General features: G+C 43.7%; 1 protein-coding gene across 1 annotated transcript in view; it reads left to right on the forward strand.

Annotated features, from left to right (window-relative positions):
• Nucleotides 1–12951: 12951 nt before the first annotated feature.
• The window catches only part of Apcdd1 (APC down-regulated 1), a 30922-nt gene continuing 20881 nt past the window's right edge, over nucleotides 12952–22992 (forward strand). Inside the window, exon 1 of the mRNA XM_055622990.1 lies at nucleotides 12952–13266. Coding sequence (XP_055478965.1) covers nucleotides 13209–13266 — 58 coding nt within the window. The 5' untranslated portion in view covers nucleotides 12952–13208. The remainder of the gene's footprint in view (nucleotides 13267–22992) is intronic.

Here is a 22992-nt window from a genome sequence, read left to right on the forward strand (position 1 = left end):
TCATATTACCATGTGTATTTTGTAAGCGCAAAGAAAGAACCAAAGAGAGGGGGGAGAGATAGAGGGAGGGAGGGAGAGAGGGAGGGAGAATGGGTGCACTTGGTTGTTTATCAGCTGCCAGAAGATGGCTTCATTTATATAATACAATACAATATCATTTAATACTATTATTTTTTCATTCTTCATAGATTCAGGCTCAAACTCAGCTATTTTGTATAGTTTATGAACTGTGAGTTAAAGAGCATCCCAAACAGCAAACGAATTAAATCTAAGCCATCCATTTCTGCTTTGTAGCAACTTCTCCACTTGAAATGAAATTAACTTAATAGTTTGAAGATGCCATGTCTTCATATTTCTAAAAGAAGTTGTTCTAGTTTGGAAGAAGAAAATACACAAAGGAGAACTTTTAAATAAACACAGACCACGAGCTCGGTAGAGCAGAAGGAAGTTTTCTCTGCATTTCCCAACTCTTAGGAGACTGCTGAACTTACCATGGGAAGAAAGATGTTTTGAAGTTTACTCTTTCTTTTCTGTCCCTTTGTTTCTATTTATTTTAACTTCAAAGCATTTTGAATCCAAATGGAATGCAAAGAGGGAAAATTTCTTCAGAAGTCTGGTAAGAAAATACCTCTGCTTGAATCTGCTGAAATGGTGAGGCTCTTTCTGCAAAACAAGCCAACGTCATAAGTACCCAACTGTCTGGCTGCATATTTATATAAGCTGGAAGGCTAATTTTCATAATGATATATGTGTGTGTGTGCCCATTATGAAAATATAAAGATAGATAACTTTTCCTTAGGTGACACTGAAATGCTAAAGTCATGTTCTTGGGTCTTGAACCATCCACAACTAACTCCACCCAGCCCCGCGCCCCTGTGGGAATCTTTGATCCATCCTGAGATTCACCAACAGTTTGCAAGCTCCATCATACTACACACTGCCACTTTCACAAGTCTTTGGCATCTTCCCATTAGGTAGCATCCTTGTGTGATGGGTGGGATCATCAACATATTGCTGAACAATAAGGTCATTGCCAGCTCTTGAATCCAAGTCCTTTCATTGTAGGGGAACTTATGGACGATGCCCCTGGCCAGCAGAGGAGAAATAGTGAGAAACTCAGATTCGATACTGGTTGACAGTGGAGAATCACCAGCACAAAATAAAATGCAAGGAAACATGGCACCTTAGTCAGGACAAAGCTTAGAATGAAAAGCAGGAAGACACTCATATGACTTTGTCAGTACTTCCATAGGCTTTGAAGTTACTGGCCTTAACACCCTAAGATATGTGAGGGAGAGAAACAACAGATGAAAGAAAAATGACTAAATGGGAGGAGTTGTCACCTGTAGCTAGTCCCTCCTTCTCTTCGTGTTCCATGGGAAAAGGTTTTGGAACCTGACTGAGTGTTCAGATCATTGAGATATGGGAGCTGTATTACACAAGATGGAAAACAGACGCGAACTAGATAACATTCACAAGTCAGGACAGAACCAAAAGTCAGCAGCCAACGGCATTACCAAATTCTCCACCTAAAAATAATAAATAAAAGGACTGGAACTATAATGCAGAGGAAAGAAAAAAATCTGCCTTCCTCTGAGCCCAAAACAAACACAGAAAACTCAAGCCTCCCATATACATATCTCCATTCTTCCCCCAAAGAGAAGGTCTGAGCAGAGTCCCCTCAGACTGAGTGTACAGCCCTGATGAGATGCTCTAGGGCGGAGGTGTGTTCCAGACAGGGTCTTGTGTGAATGCCACCCAGTTCTACCTTCACAGACCAGGCCCAAGGTTTCACTGTTGTTTCAAATGGAAACCCCTTGATGAAAGTAGATAGTTTAGGGTTTATGGATTGTTTATAGTTTAGTGTATGAGAACATGAGCTCATCATGGCTGGTTGTCGGGAGATTTACAGTCGTCATAGAAACAGATCTCTAGGCATATCTGTGAGAGGTCATCTAGATTATGTTTATTGTTGTGAGAAGATCGACCTTTAATGGAAGAAGTACCATTCCATGGGCTGGGTTCTGCATGGCATAAAAAGAGGAAAACAAGCATTTTCTCTCTCCACTTCCTCACCAGAGATGAAAACTGAGCAGTCGCCTCAGGCTTCCACCTGCCAGGATGGACTGGATCCTCTAACCGTGAGCAACACAACCTCTTCCTTCCTGCAGTTGCTTCTGTCAGGTATTGTGCTGCAGTGACAGGACAAGTAACTAATGATCTTGTTAAAGGAAGGACAGAGACCACGAAATCACTCTGCTTGGTACCTGTGATGTTTTGAGTAGAAATGGCTCCCAGAGACTCACTTGTTTAAATACTTGGCCCATAGAAGCAGCACTTTTAGGAGGTGTGGCCTTATTGGAGGACGTGTGTCAACTGGGGGCTTTGACGTCTCATATGTGCAAGCTAGTCCTAGTGTGGCTTGTGGATCAAGGTGTAGAACTCTCGGCTTCTTTTCCAACACTGTGTCTGCCTTCATGTCACCTTACTTCTCACCGTGATGACAATGGACTAACCCTCTGAAACCGCAAGCCAGCCCTGAAGAAATGTTTTCCCTTATAAGAGTTGCCACGGCCATGGTAACTCTTCACAGAAGTGAAACCCCAACTAAGACAGTACCTCTTGCTAGGAAGAACAATCAAAGAAATAAATGTTGAAAGTGGGAAAGTGGACTCGAACCCAGAGTAGCACCAGGAGAATAGAAGGAGTATTTATCCCTACGAATCCATATGTAAGCCTGATATTCTTCTGTGTTCTTCTGATGAAACTGACCTCATGTGCAAGTAGCCTATGCCTGAAACACGGCAGTGTTGATGACGTACCAAATGTATGACATAAGGTTCTTATTATGTTTCAATAAGTGGCTATAACACAGGGCCCAGGATATGGGGTTGGGGAAGGAGAAGTGAGAGCTGCAGCCTCCTGGGTGCCCTTTCCCTTGGTGTCCAGTGTTTGCCATTGCTGAGGTTCCTTTCAGGGACTAAGCACTATAATGAATGCCTAATCTCACATCTTAACCCACTGCCCATCCCAGAAGCGACTTCATCATCAACGTGACCATTACACACCACAAGAGCACTGGCATGGTGAGCCAAGAGCCATTTTTTTCTACAGATCCCAAGATATAAGGGAAGGGAAGGGAAGAAAAGGAAAGGGAAGGGAAGAGAAGGAAAGGGAAGGGAAGGGAAGGGGAGGGAAGGGAAGGGAAAAAGGGGAAAAGGGAAAAGGGGGAAAGGAGAAAAAGGGAAAAGGGGAAAAAGGAAAGAAGGGAAAAAGGGAAAGGGAAAGGGAAAGCAAAAAAAGGAAAGGGAAAAGGGAAAGGGAAAAAGGAGAAAAGGAAAGGGGGGAAAGGGAAAAGGGGAAATGGGGAAAAGAGGAAAGTAGAAGGGAAAGGGAAGAAGGGAAGGGAAGGGAAAACCTACATGCTTATCACAGATGATGTTGCCTTTCTTGTTAAAAAGTAAAAGTACATTGCCAGTTCTGTAGTTATGGGTTTTTTTTCTTTGTGAGAAACATGTGTTTCAAAAGGAGGCAGAAATAATGCAATATCTATCATGGAAAACTCAAGAAAACCAGTGGCTTTCAAAGGAGGAGTATATCTGCTAGCATAGTCCCACATACACATATGATTATATTTGCCACAGTAGAAAGTATATGTTTCAAAAACATGTATATAGGGGAAGAATAAGACTATTTTCAGTAAATACTTGTCATAGCAAGAAGACGTCCTCTTTAGACCAGAGCTTTATTCTAAGGCTGTTTGTCTTAGTGAGGGTTTCTATTGCTGTGATGAGACACCATGAACAAAAAGCAAGCTGGAGACAAAAGGGTTTATTTTAGCTTACACTTCCACATTGCAGTCCATCACTGAAGGGAGCCAGATCAGGAACTCAAACAGGGCTGGAACCTGGAGGCAGAAGCTGAGACAGAAATCATGGAGGGTGCTGCTTACTGGCTTGTTCCGCTAGTTTTCTCAGTCTGCTTTTTTATAGAGCCCAGTACTACCCTCCGGGGATAGAACCACCTACAACTGACAGCACATCAATCAGCAATTAAGAAAATACACTATAGGCTTGCCTACAGCTTGATCTTATGGAGACATTTTCTCAGTTGAGGCTCCCTCCCCTCCTGTGACTCCAGATTGCATCAAGATGACTTAAAAGTAGCCCATACATTATCTCACAAAGTTTCTTTTCTATATTCTCTTTATTCTTGTATTGGTCAAACTCTTTGGCTGTATGGAAAGTTAGTGTTTTTCAAGTTGTCTTACTAAAATATGATTTTATTTTTTGCACATGTAAAATTCTTGAGTCACAAACATATTTAATCGCCAACTTAGTTCTTTGAGCTCACCTAATCAGTGCTGGGCAGAATGACATATCTGCAGATATATAATTTTATATCCAAGGGGATGATAATAATATTATTAGAATTGGTCACATATGGATATGTGCCATGGCAGCTGCTGCAATAACTAGTTTTGTATGGATTGTGCCTGACAGTGTCCACTCCAGCACTTTCTACACCCTCAGACTCAGACACACATGCTGGGCTTCCCTAACCAGGACATTTCTTCATGGCGGAATAGTGGATGCCTGTGTAGAAGGAGAGAGGAAGTCTTCGATGTGCAAGTTGAGGGGCCAAAAATTTAAGCTTGAGCTACATCATTTAGTATAATACACTGAACCAGAACTCTTCAACTGACGTATAAGCAAGGTATCAAGAGGAGCAGAGGCCATGCTGGGACAGTGGCTTTCACGGAATTGGTGACAATGTGTAATACATCAAATTCAGTTTAAAGTAGAATTGACTTGACCTCATTTGGGTAAAGCACAGATATTGCTATTTCTCCCCATTAACCACAAAAGTCTCTCATCCTATATTCTCGGAAGACTATCAAGCCTTAGCAAAACCATCATAGTTATGCATATACAATGTCTCCAGACTCTCTTCTTCATTAAAGTTTTAGAAAGGAGGTGTGAAGCTGTAGAAGGATTGGTGACCTGAGTGAAAAGGCAGCCTCTCTCTTCTCTCTTCTCTTTCTTCCTACTCCTTTGCTTTGCTATGTAACCTGGATGGACTCTTTCCAAGCAATGTTCTCATAACCTCCCTTACAAAACCGTAATGGCCTATCCCAAGAAAGGGGACCCAGGAACCTACACTACAGTGAAGACGGAGTAAAACCTGCATGCTGTTAAAAACTCATACAGTGAGAGATGCACACAGTGGTATGTGCCTGTAATTCTAGCACTCAGGAAGCCGAGTGGAACCATGAGCTTAAGGTCATCATGGTTATATAGTCAGATTCAGCCCAATGAAAACAAAACAAAACCCTGTCAATCATCTATATACCCAATGGTTATAAACCAGAAGCTTGTGGTAAAGTAAAAATCTACTTGGATGCTTGGACACGAGTGCTCAACTTAACGCCAGAAGTACCAACTTCAACAACAGATATAGTGGAAGACGCTCTGTGGATATGAAAATCCTTAGATGCTCAAGCCCCTGGCATAATATAGCTTTTCAAAGAACATGGTACATATTCATGCTATCTGTATCTCACCTCCTATAGACATTGAATCATTGTCTTTAATGACTTTATAAATGGTATGTAAATACTTGCTAAAACCTAGTGCTATAAAAAAGAGATTACTAAAAACTTCTGGTTTTGTTCGGTTCAGTTGCATTCTTTCCCCCGAGTGTACTATTGGTTGAATCTATGATATTAAAGATGAACAGCACCTAGTTAAAAGAAAATATAGACCTGATTCAACAATTTAAAAAAACAATACTTCATAAGGCCCATGACTTCCAACTTTTTGATCACAATAAGAGAAAATATAGAAGTAAAAAGTGGAAGGGGAAGATGGCCTCATTCCCAAATCTGTGACCTAAAATTCTGACTCTGAAGGCCCTGACGTCCTCATGTCTTTCATCCCTTTGGCTGCCTGTCCTCACTCTCACGATTCAGCCCAAGTAGGATGCCATCTCCACAGGTTGAAGCAATCCTGCAGCATTTCCTTCTATCTGTGTCTACTGACTGTTTTAGAATTTCTTAACATTCTCAAACTGCAAGAGAAAAGACTTGAGGACAGTGAAGCCATGTAGTGTGACTCCCTGTTGTGTCCCCTGGGCAGCTATAGAATCTGTGCATTGGGACATTCATCTTCAGTGATGGGGTAACTGGTCCTCATCAATGCATGGCTTTCCATCTGAAGCCAGACCAGCCAACTGGGCCCTGTTAGTCTGCACTCAGAGAGCCCTTCCTTTGTATACATGCCAGCCCTCATGAACTTGACACCATGATTGATTCTTGGTCCAGAACTCCCTAAAGGCTCAGCTGTGCACTTGGCTAGGCCTCTCACTTCACTGTCTATTTTCACATTCTCATTTGCTGGGCATTTGGGGGAGGAGTGTTGTTATTATTGTTTTTCATCTGAATCATTATGTTCAGTAGAGTTAAATATTTGGTTTTATCTCATTCACTGAGAATCTCTAAATAACTAGTAATTTAGGTACTTGCTAAAAGCTTGTGAAAAATTTGGAGACAAATCAGAAAAAAAAATGAAGTATAAGCATATAGAGTTTGCTATGTTTTTAGGGTTACCTTTTCTAGTCTACATGGGCCAGAACACTGGTGGTTTTCAGAGCCTGTGTCTATTCATGGAGTTCTTTTTTTTCTCCATAAGGATGGGAGTAGCAGGATCAACCAGGTTCTGCAGAGAAGACTCTAGATTAGCATTAGCCTTTCTCTCCCCCTCAGACTATCCCTGATGTCCTCCAGACTTCTCACAATTCCATGAAGACCAACAGTTTTGGAAGTCTTTTGAGAATTAAAAAAGTGTCACACAATGTGGAGATTAAGCATCACTATAGACTATGTTAAATCTGGTACCAATGCTGACCCCTATTAAGAACCCGAGCTTCCAAGCAATGGACTGTTATTGGGCAGTCATTACTACATGGTCCATTTCTCTTTCTATACACAACTAGAACCACACTTTCACAAAGGTGTTGACCTTACATTGCTAACATTCAAGGCCTCGGAGTGGTGGACAGCTTTTCATCACCAGGTTGGTCCACCTGCCCGCTTTACGGATGGTAATATCCAACCAAAAAAATAAGTGTATTAGTCTTCACACATGAAACTATGAAACCAGCAATGGCAATAAGTATGAAAATGTCTAAACACTGGGAACAGATATCAGACAGAGCTCCTGAACAAGCAAGGAGACAGGAACCCATTGGGTCACCGTGGAAGACACTGAGGATTCGTTCCATGAGGTCCTGGCAATTCAGTTCAGATCAGAGTTTTCTTCTGGGCTTTGACTTTGGTCTTTGAGTGGTGGTCACATGATGGAAATGTGATTAACTGTGTCTCTTGCAATCAGATGTTATGTGGAATCATTAACTGTGTTATCAAATCAGAGTCAGTGTCACTAATATATCAAGAACAAGTTATGTCATTGAATTTATTCTGTCTGAATGTCATCATTCACCTCTCTAAGTTTATCTTCAAATAAATATGTTGAAATTCTGCCAAGCAATATCAATTTGTAGTTGTATATGGCAAGCATAGGACACTCAACTTAAGGAACAGTAAAGTGATTTTAATTGTGCATAAACTTATGTTTGAGTTTAGTAAATATGAGTCATATTAGATATCAATACAAATATAAATAAATCACATTACCTCAATGTCTTTACAACCTTCAGAATTACATCCTCTTCAAGCCAAGCCTGTGTTGATGAAATTTACATAATGCCAAACTAAAATAATGGGTTCTAGATCATGTCATAATTATGGTTCATATTGAATTGTTACTATTTTACTATACACAGTATCAAATAAAATAATCTTCAAGAGCTATAAATAACAGAGAAAGTAGTTCACCCTGTGGGAAGGGGTAGCAATTTTGCCATGGTTGAGAATGCATGGTATAGTCTAAATTCATTCTTGTCCATGAGTTATGTTTTATAATCTACTTATCTAATGTTTAGCTATGTGCAGGCATCTAGTCAAATATGCCTGGTCAGGGTACTGTGCCCAAAGTCACATAGCCAAGAGGTTGGACATTTGAGATGTTCTTAATCTCCACGGCTTGTTGTCATTGTGGTTGTTACCTGCAGTGCAGAACCCATGGCGTTGCACATGCTAAGCAGTGCTTGACCACTGAGCAGCATCCCGGGTCCAGCCATATCTGAGTGTTATAATGCCTCCTGGTAGGCTCTGGTGATTACAAGTGTTCTTATGTATTTCCACAGCAGGCATAGTGTATCTTTTTAGTGGCTTAGAGTAGTACTGCCTTACTAAGACTCTGCACTGATCATCTGAGCTTATCCTGTCTCATGTACCCAACTGACAGTCCACCATTATGAAAGACTTGTAATGACAATATAGGAGAAAAACAAACAAACAAACAAACAATAACAATAAACTGTTTCTTGCTACCTCCAAAGAGCCAAAAGCTCTAGTTGAGAAGATCAAGCTTTTAGACAGGCAGACAATCAGCCTAAATGAATAACAATTTTAGGAGAGTTATAAATCTCCCAAAGATGGGCATTGCGGCATGACCCCAAGTATTCAAGGTCTGAGCTTTCCCATGAGTCACACCAAGATTCAGAAGATGAATAGCAGACTAAACTGTATCACTCTCACGTATACATGCTTTTGGATGGACTTGGTCCTCTGCAGCTGGCCATCATACCTGGGATGTTCACACCCTGATTGAAGTGCTGAGCAGAGGAATGATGCCCTCTAAAGCCCTTCATCAGTTTTCTCTGAAAGACCCTGAATCTGAAATGCAATGGGATATGGAATTGATTAAGAACTGAGCTTATGCTGTTCACAGTTATGTCTGATCTGTTTTAGTATTTTAAGTCAAGCTTGATCTAGTAAGTGAGTTCAAAAATATAACTCTTGGGATAATCCTTTCTAAGGATGCCCTGGCCCTGGGCTGAGAGGACTATAGCCAAGACAGCAATTTTTAACTTTTCCGGCTTCTAGTCTTCAGGAGTCTACTTAAGTCACAGGCCTGGCTCACTCTCCCCACCCCTATCCTGGCCCTGCATGTTATGAGAACTATTTCTGGTGACATCTTCCAGCCTCTGAGAACAGAGGTTGGAAAGTGCCTTGAAATGTGTCTGTTGTTGAGCATGCTTTGGAATGTATGCTTCTTCTTCTTCCTTTTTTATTTTTTTAATTTTTTGTCTCATGTAAACATGTCAATTTCTTCAAGAACAGAGAGCCCAGAGTCCTAAGAATATCTAGTGGCTCGCATGATAACACACACTGTTTGCTCCATTTTTGTAAAAATTGTTTTGGAGAACCAAATGGTGGCATAGGGGGTCTGACTTGATGAGCAACAGTGACATGGGCTTACTATTACTGTTTTGTGTTGCCTAAAAGCTGAGTCACACCCAGTGTGAGTGGATTAGTTACTTTTCTGTTGCCGCGATAAAACACCATGACCAATACATCCTGTAAAAAGAAAGACTTATCTGAGGCTTACAGTTGCAGAGGGTTAGAGTCCATGATGGCAGAGTGGAGGTAGCAGGTGTTGGGTAGCTGGAACAGCTGAAAGCTCACATCTCAAACTACAAACAGGAAGCAAACACATTTGGAAATGCTTTGAGTCTTCTGAAGTCTCAAATCTTGTCCTCAGTGACATACTTTCTCAGACAAAGCCACATGGCCCAATCCTCCTCTCATGGCTACCAATAATGGACCAAGCATTCAAATGCCAGAGACTTTTGGAGAATAGCTCATTCAAACAACCACTGAAAATCAAGCCGAACTGATCCCTGGATTCTGTCAGCTGGACCACACCCTCTACCGCACCGACTCCTCAGAATCCACAGCTGATGGGACACGTCCACAGGAATAGACTGGTGGACATGTTAAAAAGTGCACAAATCCTGGGAATTTGGAGTGTGCCACATGGCTGAGAACACAGCTCTCTATACAACTTCTTCTCCATCAACAGACTCATAAGGTTTGGGGCAAGCTGAGAATATTTTTCCACAGTTGCTGACGCTACTTAGAGAATCCTGTCTTGCTACCTGTGTCAGCGTCCACTGTTTCCAAGACCTGAACCTCCTGGCTCTCACCCATTGCTCTGAGGATTCTGGAGTAAACACTTGCCCTTTTACCTCTTTAGCAGTGCTCTTTCCAACTCTGTTCCTCTGGGCGCAGAGCCCGCCATAATCATCTCAGGACACATTTATATTGTGCTTTTTCGTCATTGCTCTGTAGAAGTAGGTATACTAACAACAAAAGTTGAAAAGCCACTCCATACCCAGAACGCTGGTAGTGTAACTTCAGTCCCTGTTACTTGCAAGAATGAGGCCAGAGAAGCATTTCACTCTAGGAGTTCAAGACCCACTTGGGAAACATTTTGCGTAGAGTCATTGTCTAAAGAAGAAAGAAAGACAAAAGTAAAATGGGAGAGAAGAATAAGAATAAGCAGAGGAGGAGGAGGAGAAAAGAGGGAGGAGGAGGAGTCAGAAGAGAGGGAAGAAGGGGGGATAATGCAGACAATGAGCTCCATTGTTGAGATGGATGTAGCCCTCAGTAGGCAGTAGGCAGGAGCCCTTTGGGACATTTCTGGGTATAATCATGTAGAGATGGTCCAGCACTTAGATCTATGAGAGTGCGTGGGGGAAAAATCAACTGACAAAACAAATTTCAATCTGCTGACATCATTCAGGCTTTGTTTATGCCACATCAGTAAGACCAGCTAGGAAAACAAAAGTTGAAAGAACTTGACTGTCAGAATGATGCCAAGTTATAGCTAGCCTCTTGGTGTTATTCTTTTTTTATTAGTTTAATAGCACAGTAAAATAATTACCCAAGTACCGTACATTACATAGCTTTCCTGCTGATAGAGATGAATGACCTCCACAGTTTTGCTTATACAAAACATGTCACCCCAAAATCCTTCTTATATTCAGCCTATTTCAAATATTCCCCAATAGAGTAAAAGACATCAAATGATTAAAAGATGTAGAATAATTAAATAGTACCTAATATGTATCCCCGGCAACAAGTTTAACATTCTGTTTAAGTGGCCATGGGCTCTGTTCACACCATTTCCAAGTGCCCAACATCTATGAATGAATCAAGTTCAAAGTTTAAAATGGCAACAATTAAGATGATTGATCCGTGGGGAAATTTTCATATTTCCAAAGTCACTGTTGGATACTCAAGCCTACAAACCAGTGTGGTCAATGGCCAGGAACACAGTCCAGGTCAGAAAAACTGAGCAGAGCAGGATAGAAAATACAGCTCGCTCTCCTCAGAAACCATTTCTGAGATTTTTTTTTTATTTTATTTTTATTTTTTTTGGTCTACACAGAGATTCTTTCATCTTCCAGATTTGCACACTAGGCAGCTGCTATGCCTGGTGATCCTGTGTTAATGCTGGAAAGACAATGATGACAAGAATGAAAACACATCAAAGGCTATCAGTAGCTTCACATTAAAACACCTGTGGCCAGCCCAGGGAAAAGCACCCGGAAGAGTGGGAGCTGTCCAATCCCAAGATCCGGCTAGGTTTTGAAAGTCTAATGACTGAGGAGCTGAATTATTGCGTTGTTCAAAAAGGCAAAATACCCTCTTGGGAAATCAATCATGTAGCTGAAGTGTTTTATTTAGGAAAAACACCAGCAGAGTTGAGTCAAGAAACGTTTTCCACTCCATCTGGTCTCATGTCTGCTCTTTATCCCAGTTTGAGGAGGAGGTGACCTGATGGTCATCTTTGGAGTCTGATAATGTTTTTTTTTTTTTTTGTAATTTGTTTTTGTTGTTTGTTTGTTTGTTTGTTTGTTGTTGTTTTTCCAAGGGAGAAGAGGAGGCCCTGGCAAGACCTTTGCCGAGGAAGGGCTTCCCAGGTAAATTAGCTCCAGGGCTGCCCAGTATGAGAGGACTGAAAAAGAAGAGAGAAAACTGTCTTGCCCTGGAATATAAAGTTCAAATATGAACTTGAGCAAACCACAGACCACAAATAAAAGCAGCTTCGTAATGGTTATTTACGCTGGGAGAGAAAAGCGACTAAGAAGGGACCATGCAGGTTTCTATGAAATTTCTCCGATTTCAACAGGCCTAACGGAAAAGGGTAGCAAAGAGAAAGGACTCCTGCAGTCTACACCCTGTGCTGGATAAGTAGGGACCACGTACAAGGCTTTGGTGGTTCCCAGAGGTGCCTAGGCATAGGCTGGTAGTAGTTTGCAGAGCACGCTGTGTTCTCAAGAGAGCCTGGCAGCAGTTTCCCAGAACTCAACGCCCTCCAACCTCCTCTCCTCTGTTTCATAAGTTCGCATGCGAGAGCGCACCCAGCCCCCAATTTTTTAAAACCCGCTTCGCTGAGATCCCACTGAAAACCTAAGTCCTGAAGAACTTCACTATTCCCTTGCAAAATGACCTCTACAAGTGGAGTGGAGAGGAAGAGCCCAGAGCTGTCCAGGTTGAATGGCACTCTACACTGCCTTCGAGCTAGAATTCCTGTGACGGTGCCACAAGCTGCATTGGCCTAGCCCAACGGTCTCAGCTTTCACAGAATGGGGAGTCCTGGAGCAGAAGAACAGGAAAAGGGGTGAAACAGAAAATGTGGAGGTGTGCCCAAGCAGAGGGGAAAGGCGGGCCTTTGAAGGAGGAGGATGAGAAGGCTAAGGAGCTCTGGAGGAAGTAGGAGAGGAGTGGGAGGAGATAACAAGGAGGCGCGGAACCTTCAGGCTGGAGGGAAGACGGAGAAAGCTGAAGAAGAGGCGGGACTTGAGGAGAGGCTGCAGCGACGCCCCGCCCCTCCCCGGCCCCGCCTCCGAGCCGCCCGGGGCGCTCAGCAAATATGAAGAGACTCTGCCGCGGCGGGAGCAGCGGCCACTGCATCTCCGAGCTGTGCGCGCCGCGGCCGGGGCGGGCCTCGGGACTGGGGCTGGGAGCCAAGAAGCAGGGGCGGGACGAGGAAAGGCTGGGCTGCGGTTCGGGGCCCCGCTCGGACCGGGGCCCGACGGCGCCGAGGGAGCGCGCGCCCCGCAGTCCCGCGCTGCGCCCGCCGGGTATGGGGCGCGCCGCCGCCTGAGGTCGGGCCTGGCGGGCGCCCGCAGGGGGTTGCGGCCGAGAAGCCGAGTGCTCCCCGCACCGGAGGGGACCTAGGGCGCGCGTGGAGAGGACCGAGACGGACTAGAGAAAGGCCCGGAGGAGTCCGGAGATGTCCCGTGTGCGCCGCCTCCTGCTGGGCTACCTGTTCCCAGCCCTCCTGTTGCATGGTAAGTTCGGGGGGGTGAGTGAGCGAGTTGGGGGTCCAGTCCTCCCAACGCCCCGCAGACGACCGTGGGAGAAGCGCCGGTCGCTAGGTTTACAGTCTGCCCGTTTGCCCCATCCGGCTGGTGCTCGGAACTCCTTCCCCCAGCGGCGCCCACAGTGGATTTTGCTGCTGCAGTATTCTTTCTGGAAGGATGCGAACCTCGCCCAGATACTTTTTATCTCTCACATCCGTAGCTGCACGGTTGGGGGAAAACTTCTTATCCAGTCCGTGGGCCTTTCCAGCTGTAAACTGTCAGGAAATCTCAGGCTTTGCGGTCCCCTTTCCACCAGTGTCAGAGCGCGGCTGGGGCACTTGGTGAGGTCCTGGCCTTTACGAGACTGTAAAGAGAAAGCTGGAGCTGGTTTATGGGGAGGACACGTCTCGCGGATGTTTGTCTGCCGTCTGAGGACCAGTGTTTGTAGTCCGCCTGCACCTTGGCTCCGCACTGAAGCTTAATGTGCTGCTGGGCTCTCTGGGCGCAAGGGGACTCTTGGTAGCGGGTCATGAAAGCCAGAATGAAGGAGCTGGACGCCCAGATCCCTCAAGCTGGTGTAGGATCAAGTCTTTGCTACTTGCGCTGGTTCTCCAGAAAAAAACAAAACAAAAACAACAACAAAAAAATTTAACCAGACATCTGCACCCCAAAGGGGTTCCGGAAATTGCATAGCGCAAAATAAGACAGTTGCATTGTGGTGGACAAAGCATGTTTTATGACAGGTGGTTGTTGATAATTGTGACAGGCGGTGGCTTGGTCATTCTGTTGTCCAGAGCGGTGGTCAGACACTTGACGTTTCAGTCGAGTGACTTCACTGCTCTCCTTTCTTAACATCCACTGAAACCACTTGAACCTGCAGCTGCAGCTGGCCCAGTTGGGGCCTTGAGTGTTAGCGAGCGCTAACCCCTCCTCTCCCCACCCACTCCCCGGCCCCCCTCGAATCGAGGGAAGGGATGGGAACTGAAGGCTTCTCCTGTGCTGTTTTCTTTGTAGTCTTTGGGAAAGCTTTTGACGTTCCCCCAGGCTTTGTGAACCTGGCTACCCAATTGATTGCCAAGGTGTACACCGAGCCCCAGCATCTTAAAAGTCAAGATGGGACGCTTGCCGTTCCAGGGCAAGAGAGAGAAGGTATAATTATAGGGTTGGCCTTCTAGGCCCATCTGCTTAGAATTACAGAGCAGTTTTAATCTTTGGCTGAAACATGAAACAAATCAGAGCCAATGAGCAGATCAAACAGCAGCTGCCACACACACAAGAAAAAGGAGAGGATGCAACAGGCAAAATTGCCCCCTTGTTCAAAAAAGATATTGCTGGTATTATTCTTGTAATATCTGTAGGGGGAAAAAAAAGATAGTAGTACTGTCAAATTAAGAGTTACTTAAAAGAGTCATATCCGTAGACTATTCTGCATGGAATCATTGCCAGTTGAACTTCGGGGACCATCTTCACAAATGTACCATGCCCCCCCCCCCCATGAGCCCTTCCTCCCTCTTGAGAAACAGGGGTTGTGATAATATGCCTGCTTACCAATCCAACTGAGACTAGAAGAGCTGGTAGATATCAAGAGCCCATATATACAAGTGTGTCATTTGGTCCAACGTAGCCAGAAATCTCCCACATTTAAGTCAGGAGTCTGTGATTACTCCTTGGGATCCGGGGAAGTCTCCCCAGCGATGCCAGGAGATGAACAAGACAGAGGGAGTAGCTGCAAGAGGCAGTCTGAGCTGTGAGCAGGAACAGGGCCAGAGAGCATGTGTGTGTGTGTTTATGAGAAGAACTTAAGATAAAAAGGGAGCTTTGGAAAGCTTAATTGGACATCCTGATAAGCCTTCACAGAGTAATGCAACTTCACGTTGAGTTTGCAATGATGCAGTTATTAAAACAGAAGTTGCCCAAGGATCTGTCTACGTAGATCCAAGAGGGAGTTGTGGGATTCGATGCAAGAAGGAAACAGAAGGGGTACTTAGTTATTCAAGTTGCAAATGCTCCTGGTCTAAGAAAGGCTGGTATAAAGCACCAGAAGGAATTTTAAATCCTTCCCTGCCCCAATTTTTATGTTAGTAAAGTATTTTTAAACAGAAAAGGGTATTAATGAACTTAACCCAAGAGAGTGGCTTAGTGAGATAGGGATTTTATAGGCTTTTCAGAAATGCTGTGGCAAAAGCTAGAGCCTGCTCAGTTACTTAATAAAAGGCACAAGTCAGAGAGAAATCCTAGAATGGGTTAACAGTGTCTTTCCTGATATGTAGGCATTTGATTGGCTAACCATGCGATACCATTTGACTATTTATGATAGCAATTTTGTAGATAAAAACAAGTGTTGTAAATGTACTTGTGGCAACTTTAATATATGTCAGTCTGTCTATATGGAAGATCTGCTGAATGGACAGTTGAGGTTAATGAGAAAAACACAGAAGGCTTTCTGGAGGACCCGCATGAGGATACTGGTGGCAGTGCCATTATGTGTGGGATCTAGTCTTTGTTCAGTTCTGTAGCCACTTTGATTTCAACTCATTAGAAGTCATAAATCACCCCTCAAATCCTATCAGTAAGTAAATTAGCTCTCACAGGACCTGAGACTTTTTTCTTTTTCTTTCTTTCTTTTTTTTTTTTTGCTTTTATTCTTTTATACAACTGTAAATACAGTCTGAGACCCAAGTTCAAAGTGTGACGCATAGAAGTGTGCCTGTCGCTCTGCTTTCCTCCCCCTCAGATTCTGCAAACAACTGCACTTCTTAATCCAAATAAAACCTCTTGAGTGTCGCAAAGGTGCGCAGCTGGCATCTATCCATTATCACTATTTTCTTTGCTGAAACGCAAAGGCAGATACGTTCACGTGTCAAATGTTAAGACTCACTCAGCTCTAGACACAGACTAGCAGGAATGTTTGCAGGGTAAGTGTGGCTACGCTGACAGTAGGTCCAGCAAGTTTCCTTGGTGGAGCAGATGCTGCGAGAGAGGTCTTTCTCAAATGCTGTTTCCTGTGTAGAAGCTTTTGCCTTCTCAGACAAGTGGAGACCTTTGTACTTCTTCCCTTTGATTCTGCTTCTTCTGTCAGTTGTTCAGGAGCCGAGGAGGTGGCTTGGTTGGGAAAGGGCTTGCTTGCCTTACAAGCAACAGGACCTGAGTTTGATCCCCAGAACCCACATAGCATACTTGCCATCCCAGTGCTGGTGAGGTAGAGACAGACACATCCCTGATCAGCCAGGGTAGGCTGCCTGAACAGTGGGCCAGAGGGAGAGACAGATAGAGACAGAGACAGATATAGAGATACACAGAGACACAGCAAGAGAGAGACAGAGAGAGAAAAGTTAGATGGTATCTGAGGCTTCACACCGAGGTTGTTTTCTGGCCTACACACACAGGAATACAGCCATGTGAACCTACACACACACACACACACACACACACACACACACACACACGATGAGGGGAGAGGGGAGGGAGGGAGGAGGGGGGTTGGATTTTTAAAAACTGACAATTGCAAATCAGTGCTCGACCAACAAATTTCAAGAAAACATTTAAATGGAGCACAACACGCCACTTTACTGACAATAGTCTTTGTAACCAACAAAACATTTTCTTCCCTGTTCCTTTTCCCTCCTTGGAGTCTTTCCCTCAAATGGAATCTTGAAAAGAATCATGACTTATTTGTACACAGTAGGGGGCAAAGACCTTGGACAGATGTTGAATATTCTCTTGTTAAATGGATGGGCTTGCCTCACACGTGGCTGACGAGTTCTGTGATCATGTGCGTTCCTTCTCCCTAAAAGATAAGAGAACTAGGCCCAGGTCGGCGATGTGGCCAAGTAGCCGCAGACTGTTTAGGGACACATGACAACTGATACAGGCAGAGCAAATCACAGTAGAATTAAGAGCAGGGACAGGAGCAGGCATGATGGTGTGTAGTGGCTCAGGATGCGCGGGGCGGGTGTGCTTGCTGCAGGAGTGAGCACAGAGGAAGCTTCGGGAAGACACCGGCCACCATCTGCCAAGACTGTGTCATGTGTCCACACCAGAAGAGGGCACCAGATCTCACTATAGGTGGTTGTGAGCCACCATGTGGTTTCTGGGACTTGAACTCGGGACGTTTGGAAGAGCAGATAGTGCTCTTAACCACTGAGCCATCTCTCCAGCCCCTGCTACTGTGTCTTGCTGGGCTGTCCCCAGCTTCAGAGTGAATTATTCTGGAAAACGGAGTGGTAGGTATATGAGCGATGAGAAGGGATCCCTGTGAGAGATCAGTAGGTATGTTCTGTTCTGTTAAGTGCCCTCCAGTTTTGTTCATTCAGCTAGTCATTGTTCAAAAAGTTTAGCTGGGAGTCCACTGCCTTCGTATGACACTGCCCACTATGTGTGGGGCTGAGGAGGGAGTTTTCCCTTTTCTTGAGAATTCCCGAAGAATATCTAGTGATAATGAAGTGATGACACTGTGAACCTCCCATCCAGTAGGGTGGCCCACTGTGGGTCATTGTACTAGTCTGCTTCGGGGAATCCCACACATGTAACACGCACACACACACCAAATAACATGCATAAACATGTACCATTACAATATACATACATGTCGCCCATACAAACATGCTCCATGCACATAAACATACTTGTATATTGCACACACACAAATACCATATATAGCACAAAGATCATATCACACAGATACATAGACACACATACCACAGATGTATATATGGTACAGATATCATAGTTATGATATACCAGAAACCTCACACAAACACCCACATATACCACAAATACCACATACAAACATGTACTATAAATACATATCAAATATTTATCATACCCATATACCACACACAGTACACACATATATGCTGCTCAAGCATATATCACGTATATGTGATATACACATAGAGGAAGGACTTGTTCGTCTCGTCAACCCATATCCAGTCCTAAGGCCTTAGTAGCTATTAAAAGATGCCCAGTAAAATCAAATGTAGACAGAAATTTGAAATTTTTTGCTTTTTTTTTTTTCCTAAAGAGTAAATATTTTCTGTATGAAGGTTTACGGACAATATTAGCAGTATTAGTATTCTCTCAGTTTTTGTTTGCCATTGGAAAGAAACTTAAGAGTGTGGTATGCACCAGAGCCCTCATGGTGTTTAGTCCCGGTACCATCTGTAGCTCTTATTCCAGGTCCTGGGAGCTATGCTGGAGCCAGTCTCCCTGTTTCCACTTCAAAGCATGCTTTACAGTAATGACTGCTCGTTTAATTGGGCAGGGCGATTTCATGGATAAGTAATTACCCGTAGTTAAGCTAATCAGTCTCGTTTTCTCTATCAACACTGCTGCTGACTGGAGATACTGTACTTCTCTGATAATGGAGGCACACACATTATGTAAATCAGGGAAAACTACGAAACGAGGGAAGGATCCCTCAGAACCCTCTGCCCGGAGACAGTTTTGCTAATGTGTTGACATTACATTTATTTACCTTTTAGAATTAAGTTTTAAGCATTAGAGTACATCTCTAGAGACTGGCCTGATCAAAGATTGGTTCAGGCCCAAGTGTGCTTGAAAAGTATTGTTTTCCAGTGAATTTTACGTTGGTGTTAGCTATAAAATGCTTTAGAAAAATTTACTTCTCAGTAGGTCTACTTAGGCATGTGGAAATCAGAATCTATAGATAATTTAGTTCTTAAAACGTTATTGAAAAACCAAGTATTTGGACCCATATACTTTTCAGATGTCAGCAATGGTCTTTGCGTAAGAAAGAGCCCAACACATGTTAGGTAGTTAGCCCTTTGTTGACTAAATGAATGTTGCCTCTCAGAAGGTGAGCCTCCCTCTGTTCCTGTCTCTGCAACAGTCTTAGTAGCCTGGCTTGCTTCTAGGAGCACCATGGGTCCAGGGATGGGATATGTGGGTAGACATCCCAGCTCCATCCTTCCCTTTGAAAGCTCTGCTAAGTTCCACCTTCCGAGAGTATGACCAGTTCTTTCAGGTGATGTAAAGAGCTGGGCACTTAGACTTGTTATTCGGAGCACAAACTTCAGTGTGAATCAACCTTGTGCTTCCTCTTATGCAAGCAAACCTGGGTTTTATTTGCTGCTACTGTGAGTGGTTAAGATTACAGCAAAATCTGAGTCCTGGGGACAGTAATACACCTGCCTGTGGGGGAGGGGTGTTACTCATGCATCTGCCCCTGTGCACGTGGACCCTACGGAACTCCAAGGTCTGTGTAATATTCAGAAAGTGGTAACCTATAAATGCTTAACCTCACAGAACTTAATTTGTTTTCAATAAGTGAACAATTTCCTTTCAGACTTTTACATTACTCCTCCCCTCACATTCCTTTTGCCATAATGATTTTATTTGGGTCCAGGCCATGCTTGAGATCATTTTCTGGAGAGGTTGTTTGATGACTGACTTACTCAGAATTCCCCTGGACTGGGGGAACACTGGTGGGAGCTTCCCTATAAATGAGCACGGTGGCCAACTCTAATAAATTTAGTGTCCCTGGGCCCAAGTGGTAAATAGTGACTGACCAAATAAGACAAAGTTTGTGAAAAGTGAATTGTCAAGTGTTGGGTTATCATGAAGGCCCCTGGGTTGACCGAAGTCTAAGGCTGAGCCTCCTTGCCTAGCACATCAAGGCTATGCCTTCAAACAGAAGTGATGAGGTGTAAGGATGTTGGCTTTAGATTCTCCTCCAAAATAAAATTGGTCGTTAAATAAGCTCCTAGTTGCTAGAATTAAACAAACATAGCACTTAAAAGAAGGCTATCTATATTTTTTTATATCAGCTAAAAAACCCAAAGAGCTGGTTTTATCTACCTACAGAAGAGAAAGAAGAAAAAACTACTACTATCCTTACGGCAGGGTATGTCCCTCAAGGGTTCACGTGTAGAAAGCTGTGTATGATGTCAGATAGTGGAACCTTGAAAAGCTGAAGCCTAAGCCAGACTATGTTAGTTCGTGCCTATAATCACAGTTTCTTAAAAGTTCAAAGGATCAAGGTCAACCGGAGGTACAGAGTAAGTTCAAGGGCAGCCCAGGCAACTTAGTGCAACCCTGTAAAAAGACAGCTGATGGTGGGGTATAGCTCAGCAGTCAAGTACTTGCGTAGCATGCATGAAGCTCCAGGTTTGATCAATCCCTCGTACTGCTCCTCTTCCTCCAAAGGTGAGACCTAATGGGAAGTGTTTAAGTCACTGGTCACATTGCCCTTGGAGAGAATTAATGTGTTCTCGAGGAGCAAATTGCTCTAACAGATCTCTAGCCCCTACCTGCTCTTGAGTGTACTCCCATCACAATGCCATCGAGTGAGCGTATTGGGACCCAGCACAGTGTAAGGGGTAACAGCCCCCAGGAGAGCCAAGTGAATGCCATACTTTGTATTCTAAACTTAACTCAATTGGGAAAAAAAAATCCTGGCCTCAGAGAGCTTGTTATAACAACAGGAAATAAATTAATACAGTTATTAACACCCTCCATAAATTCACTATCATACCTGTTGAGTCATCTCTACCTCCTTGTGGTCATCTGTTCCCTGGCTGAGCTGGCTGCCTCGCTAGTTGCTAAGCTGTGTTCACGACCAAGGGGCACACACTCGGTTGGCATTTGTCTCCTACTTTTCAATGATTTGCATAGTGGATCTTACTTCTTTTGCCACTGGCTAAAATCACGTCCTTTCTTTTCCCATGTAACTCCATTCTTTTGAATGACCCATTGAAATACGCATCATCATGCCTGTCTCTGCCTTTGAGCTCCTGGCTTTATTCCCAGAGACCCCCTTAATAATTTCTACCCATTTCCTAGCCAGACCCCCAGGTCAACAAAATTTACCTGAATTCATATTTGTACTTCCTGCCCCTAAAATACACAAATAGTTGATAGGTATTGGTCAGCTGAACTTGTCAACAACCATGTGCCTCGTGCTATATGTGCTTCTTTGGAACCGTTATGGAACACAGGCTGGCAACCTTCACTCCCCTCTTGCTCAGAATCATTATAGAATGCTGGCTGCCAGCCCTATGCTTTGCTCTCTTCTTCAGAATCATAGAATGCTGACTGCCAGCCCAGGCTTAATTCTGAATACTTAGTCCTCTTTAGAGCTTAGAGGCAAGCTCTGGGCCACCATTATTTTACCTGTTTGTTAGGCGAGCCTTTTGGAGATTGGCTTTGAGTGTTATTACTACCTGGAATAGTAGTGCAAACACTGAGTGAAAGGCACTGTGCTAAATCAGACCCAGCCCAAGAGGAGTGGCATTGTCTGCTCACTACACACTGGGCTGAAGCTCAGAAAGATTGAGTAATTGTGTGAGCTCGTCAGCCTGTAGTGTATTTCACCAACTTGCAAGATGCCCTCCCTCCCTTTTTTCTACTTTAAGATGGTTATGGTGAGTGTTACTCATGTGGTCACAGTCTTTTTGGTCTGAAAGTAATAGTAAAGAAGAGTGGTTTGCTTTGCCACTGAGCTAAACTCCTGATCAATGATAGTGTTTTTGCCTGTGGCAACTTGCTCAGAGTTGCTCCTCTTGTCCCCACTCTCGTTTCCTGTGTGTGTATCTTGTACCCCTTATTTTGAGTTTAGTTGCAAGTAGCCTGGTTTTGAAAACCAAAAGAGTGAACTATTGAGTCGGCATGCATGTTTTCTGTCCATAATCTGCTGATAAATGACTCTCTGAGCCCAAGAAGAAAAACTACTGCCAAGGATAAACAGGTCTTAGAACAGAGCAAGGGGGTGTTGATCTATCCTCAGTGGGGCAAATGTTTATTTTGGGGAGAATAACTACAATTCCATAGTTTCTCACCCAACATGCCTTGGTGGCTTGAAAATGTGGATACCTACAAAAACGTGAGGCCATGTTTGTGTTTTGTAACCAAAACATGAAGAACAAACATTTGCCACGGAAGGCCAGAAAAAATTGCCAAATCTTGAACAGATAAATGTTGAAGCCATCTGAGGATGCTGTGATTGGCTCAGGGGCATGGTTGAAGCATCATGTCACTGTTAAATTCAAGTGTTTGTCGCTGGTAATAAAATAATGATGCCTCTCAGCCACCATTGTATTCTTGGGTTGAACAAAATCCTGTAAGCTGCAAATCCAGTTGCAAACTCAAGCTGCCCAGCTCAGGCGACTTCACCTCCATTCTTGCACACCTGGCTTTTATTAGCCAGGAGTTTATGAGAAAACATTCAAGGAGTGCAAAGGTGCTTTCACATCAAGTTTTAGGACATAATTTGGTCATCACTGAGTTGTTGCCATCTTTATTGAATGCCTAGAGTCACATTTGAAGTAGAATTCTCTCCAGTTCTCATGCCTTAGCTCTTTAATTAAAATCTATCTGAAGCTAGCCACATTATAATTGATCATATTATTGACGACAAGATAGCAGGTTGTATTACATTTTCTTCTTTGGTTGCCTATCAAGGGACATGCAGGAATGTTTACTGTCATCAGGATAATTATAGCTGCTGCGGTTGGTGGAGGTATGGGGAATGTCACTTTTGTCCCCTGTGTTAGTTCACAACCAAATGAGAGATGTCAGACAAATAGGTATTACATGATCAAAATTGTGATGACTACTCTGATGCCCATCATAGAACTGCTAGTAGTTAACTCCTGACTCGTCAGACTTTCTACTTAGCCCAGTGTCACAGCTGGACAACAGCAGGGCAGTGTGTGTGTGTGTGTGTGTGTGTGTGTGTGTGTGTGTGTGTGTGTG

The sequence above is a fragment of the Psammomys obesus genome, unplaced genomic scaffold, assembly GCF_907164565.1.
Source record: "Psammomys obesus unplaced genomic scaffold, mPsaObe1.curated_primary_1811, whole genome shotgun sequence".
Lineage (NCBI taxonomy): Eukaryota > Metazoa > Chordata > Mammalia > Rodentia > Muridae > Psammomys > Psammomys obesus.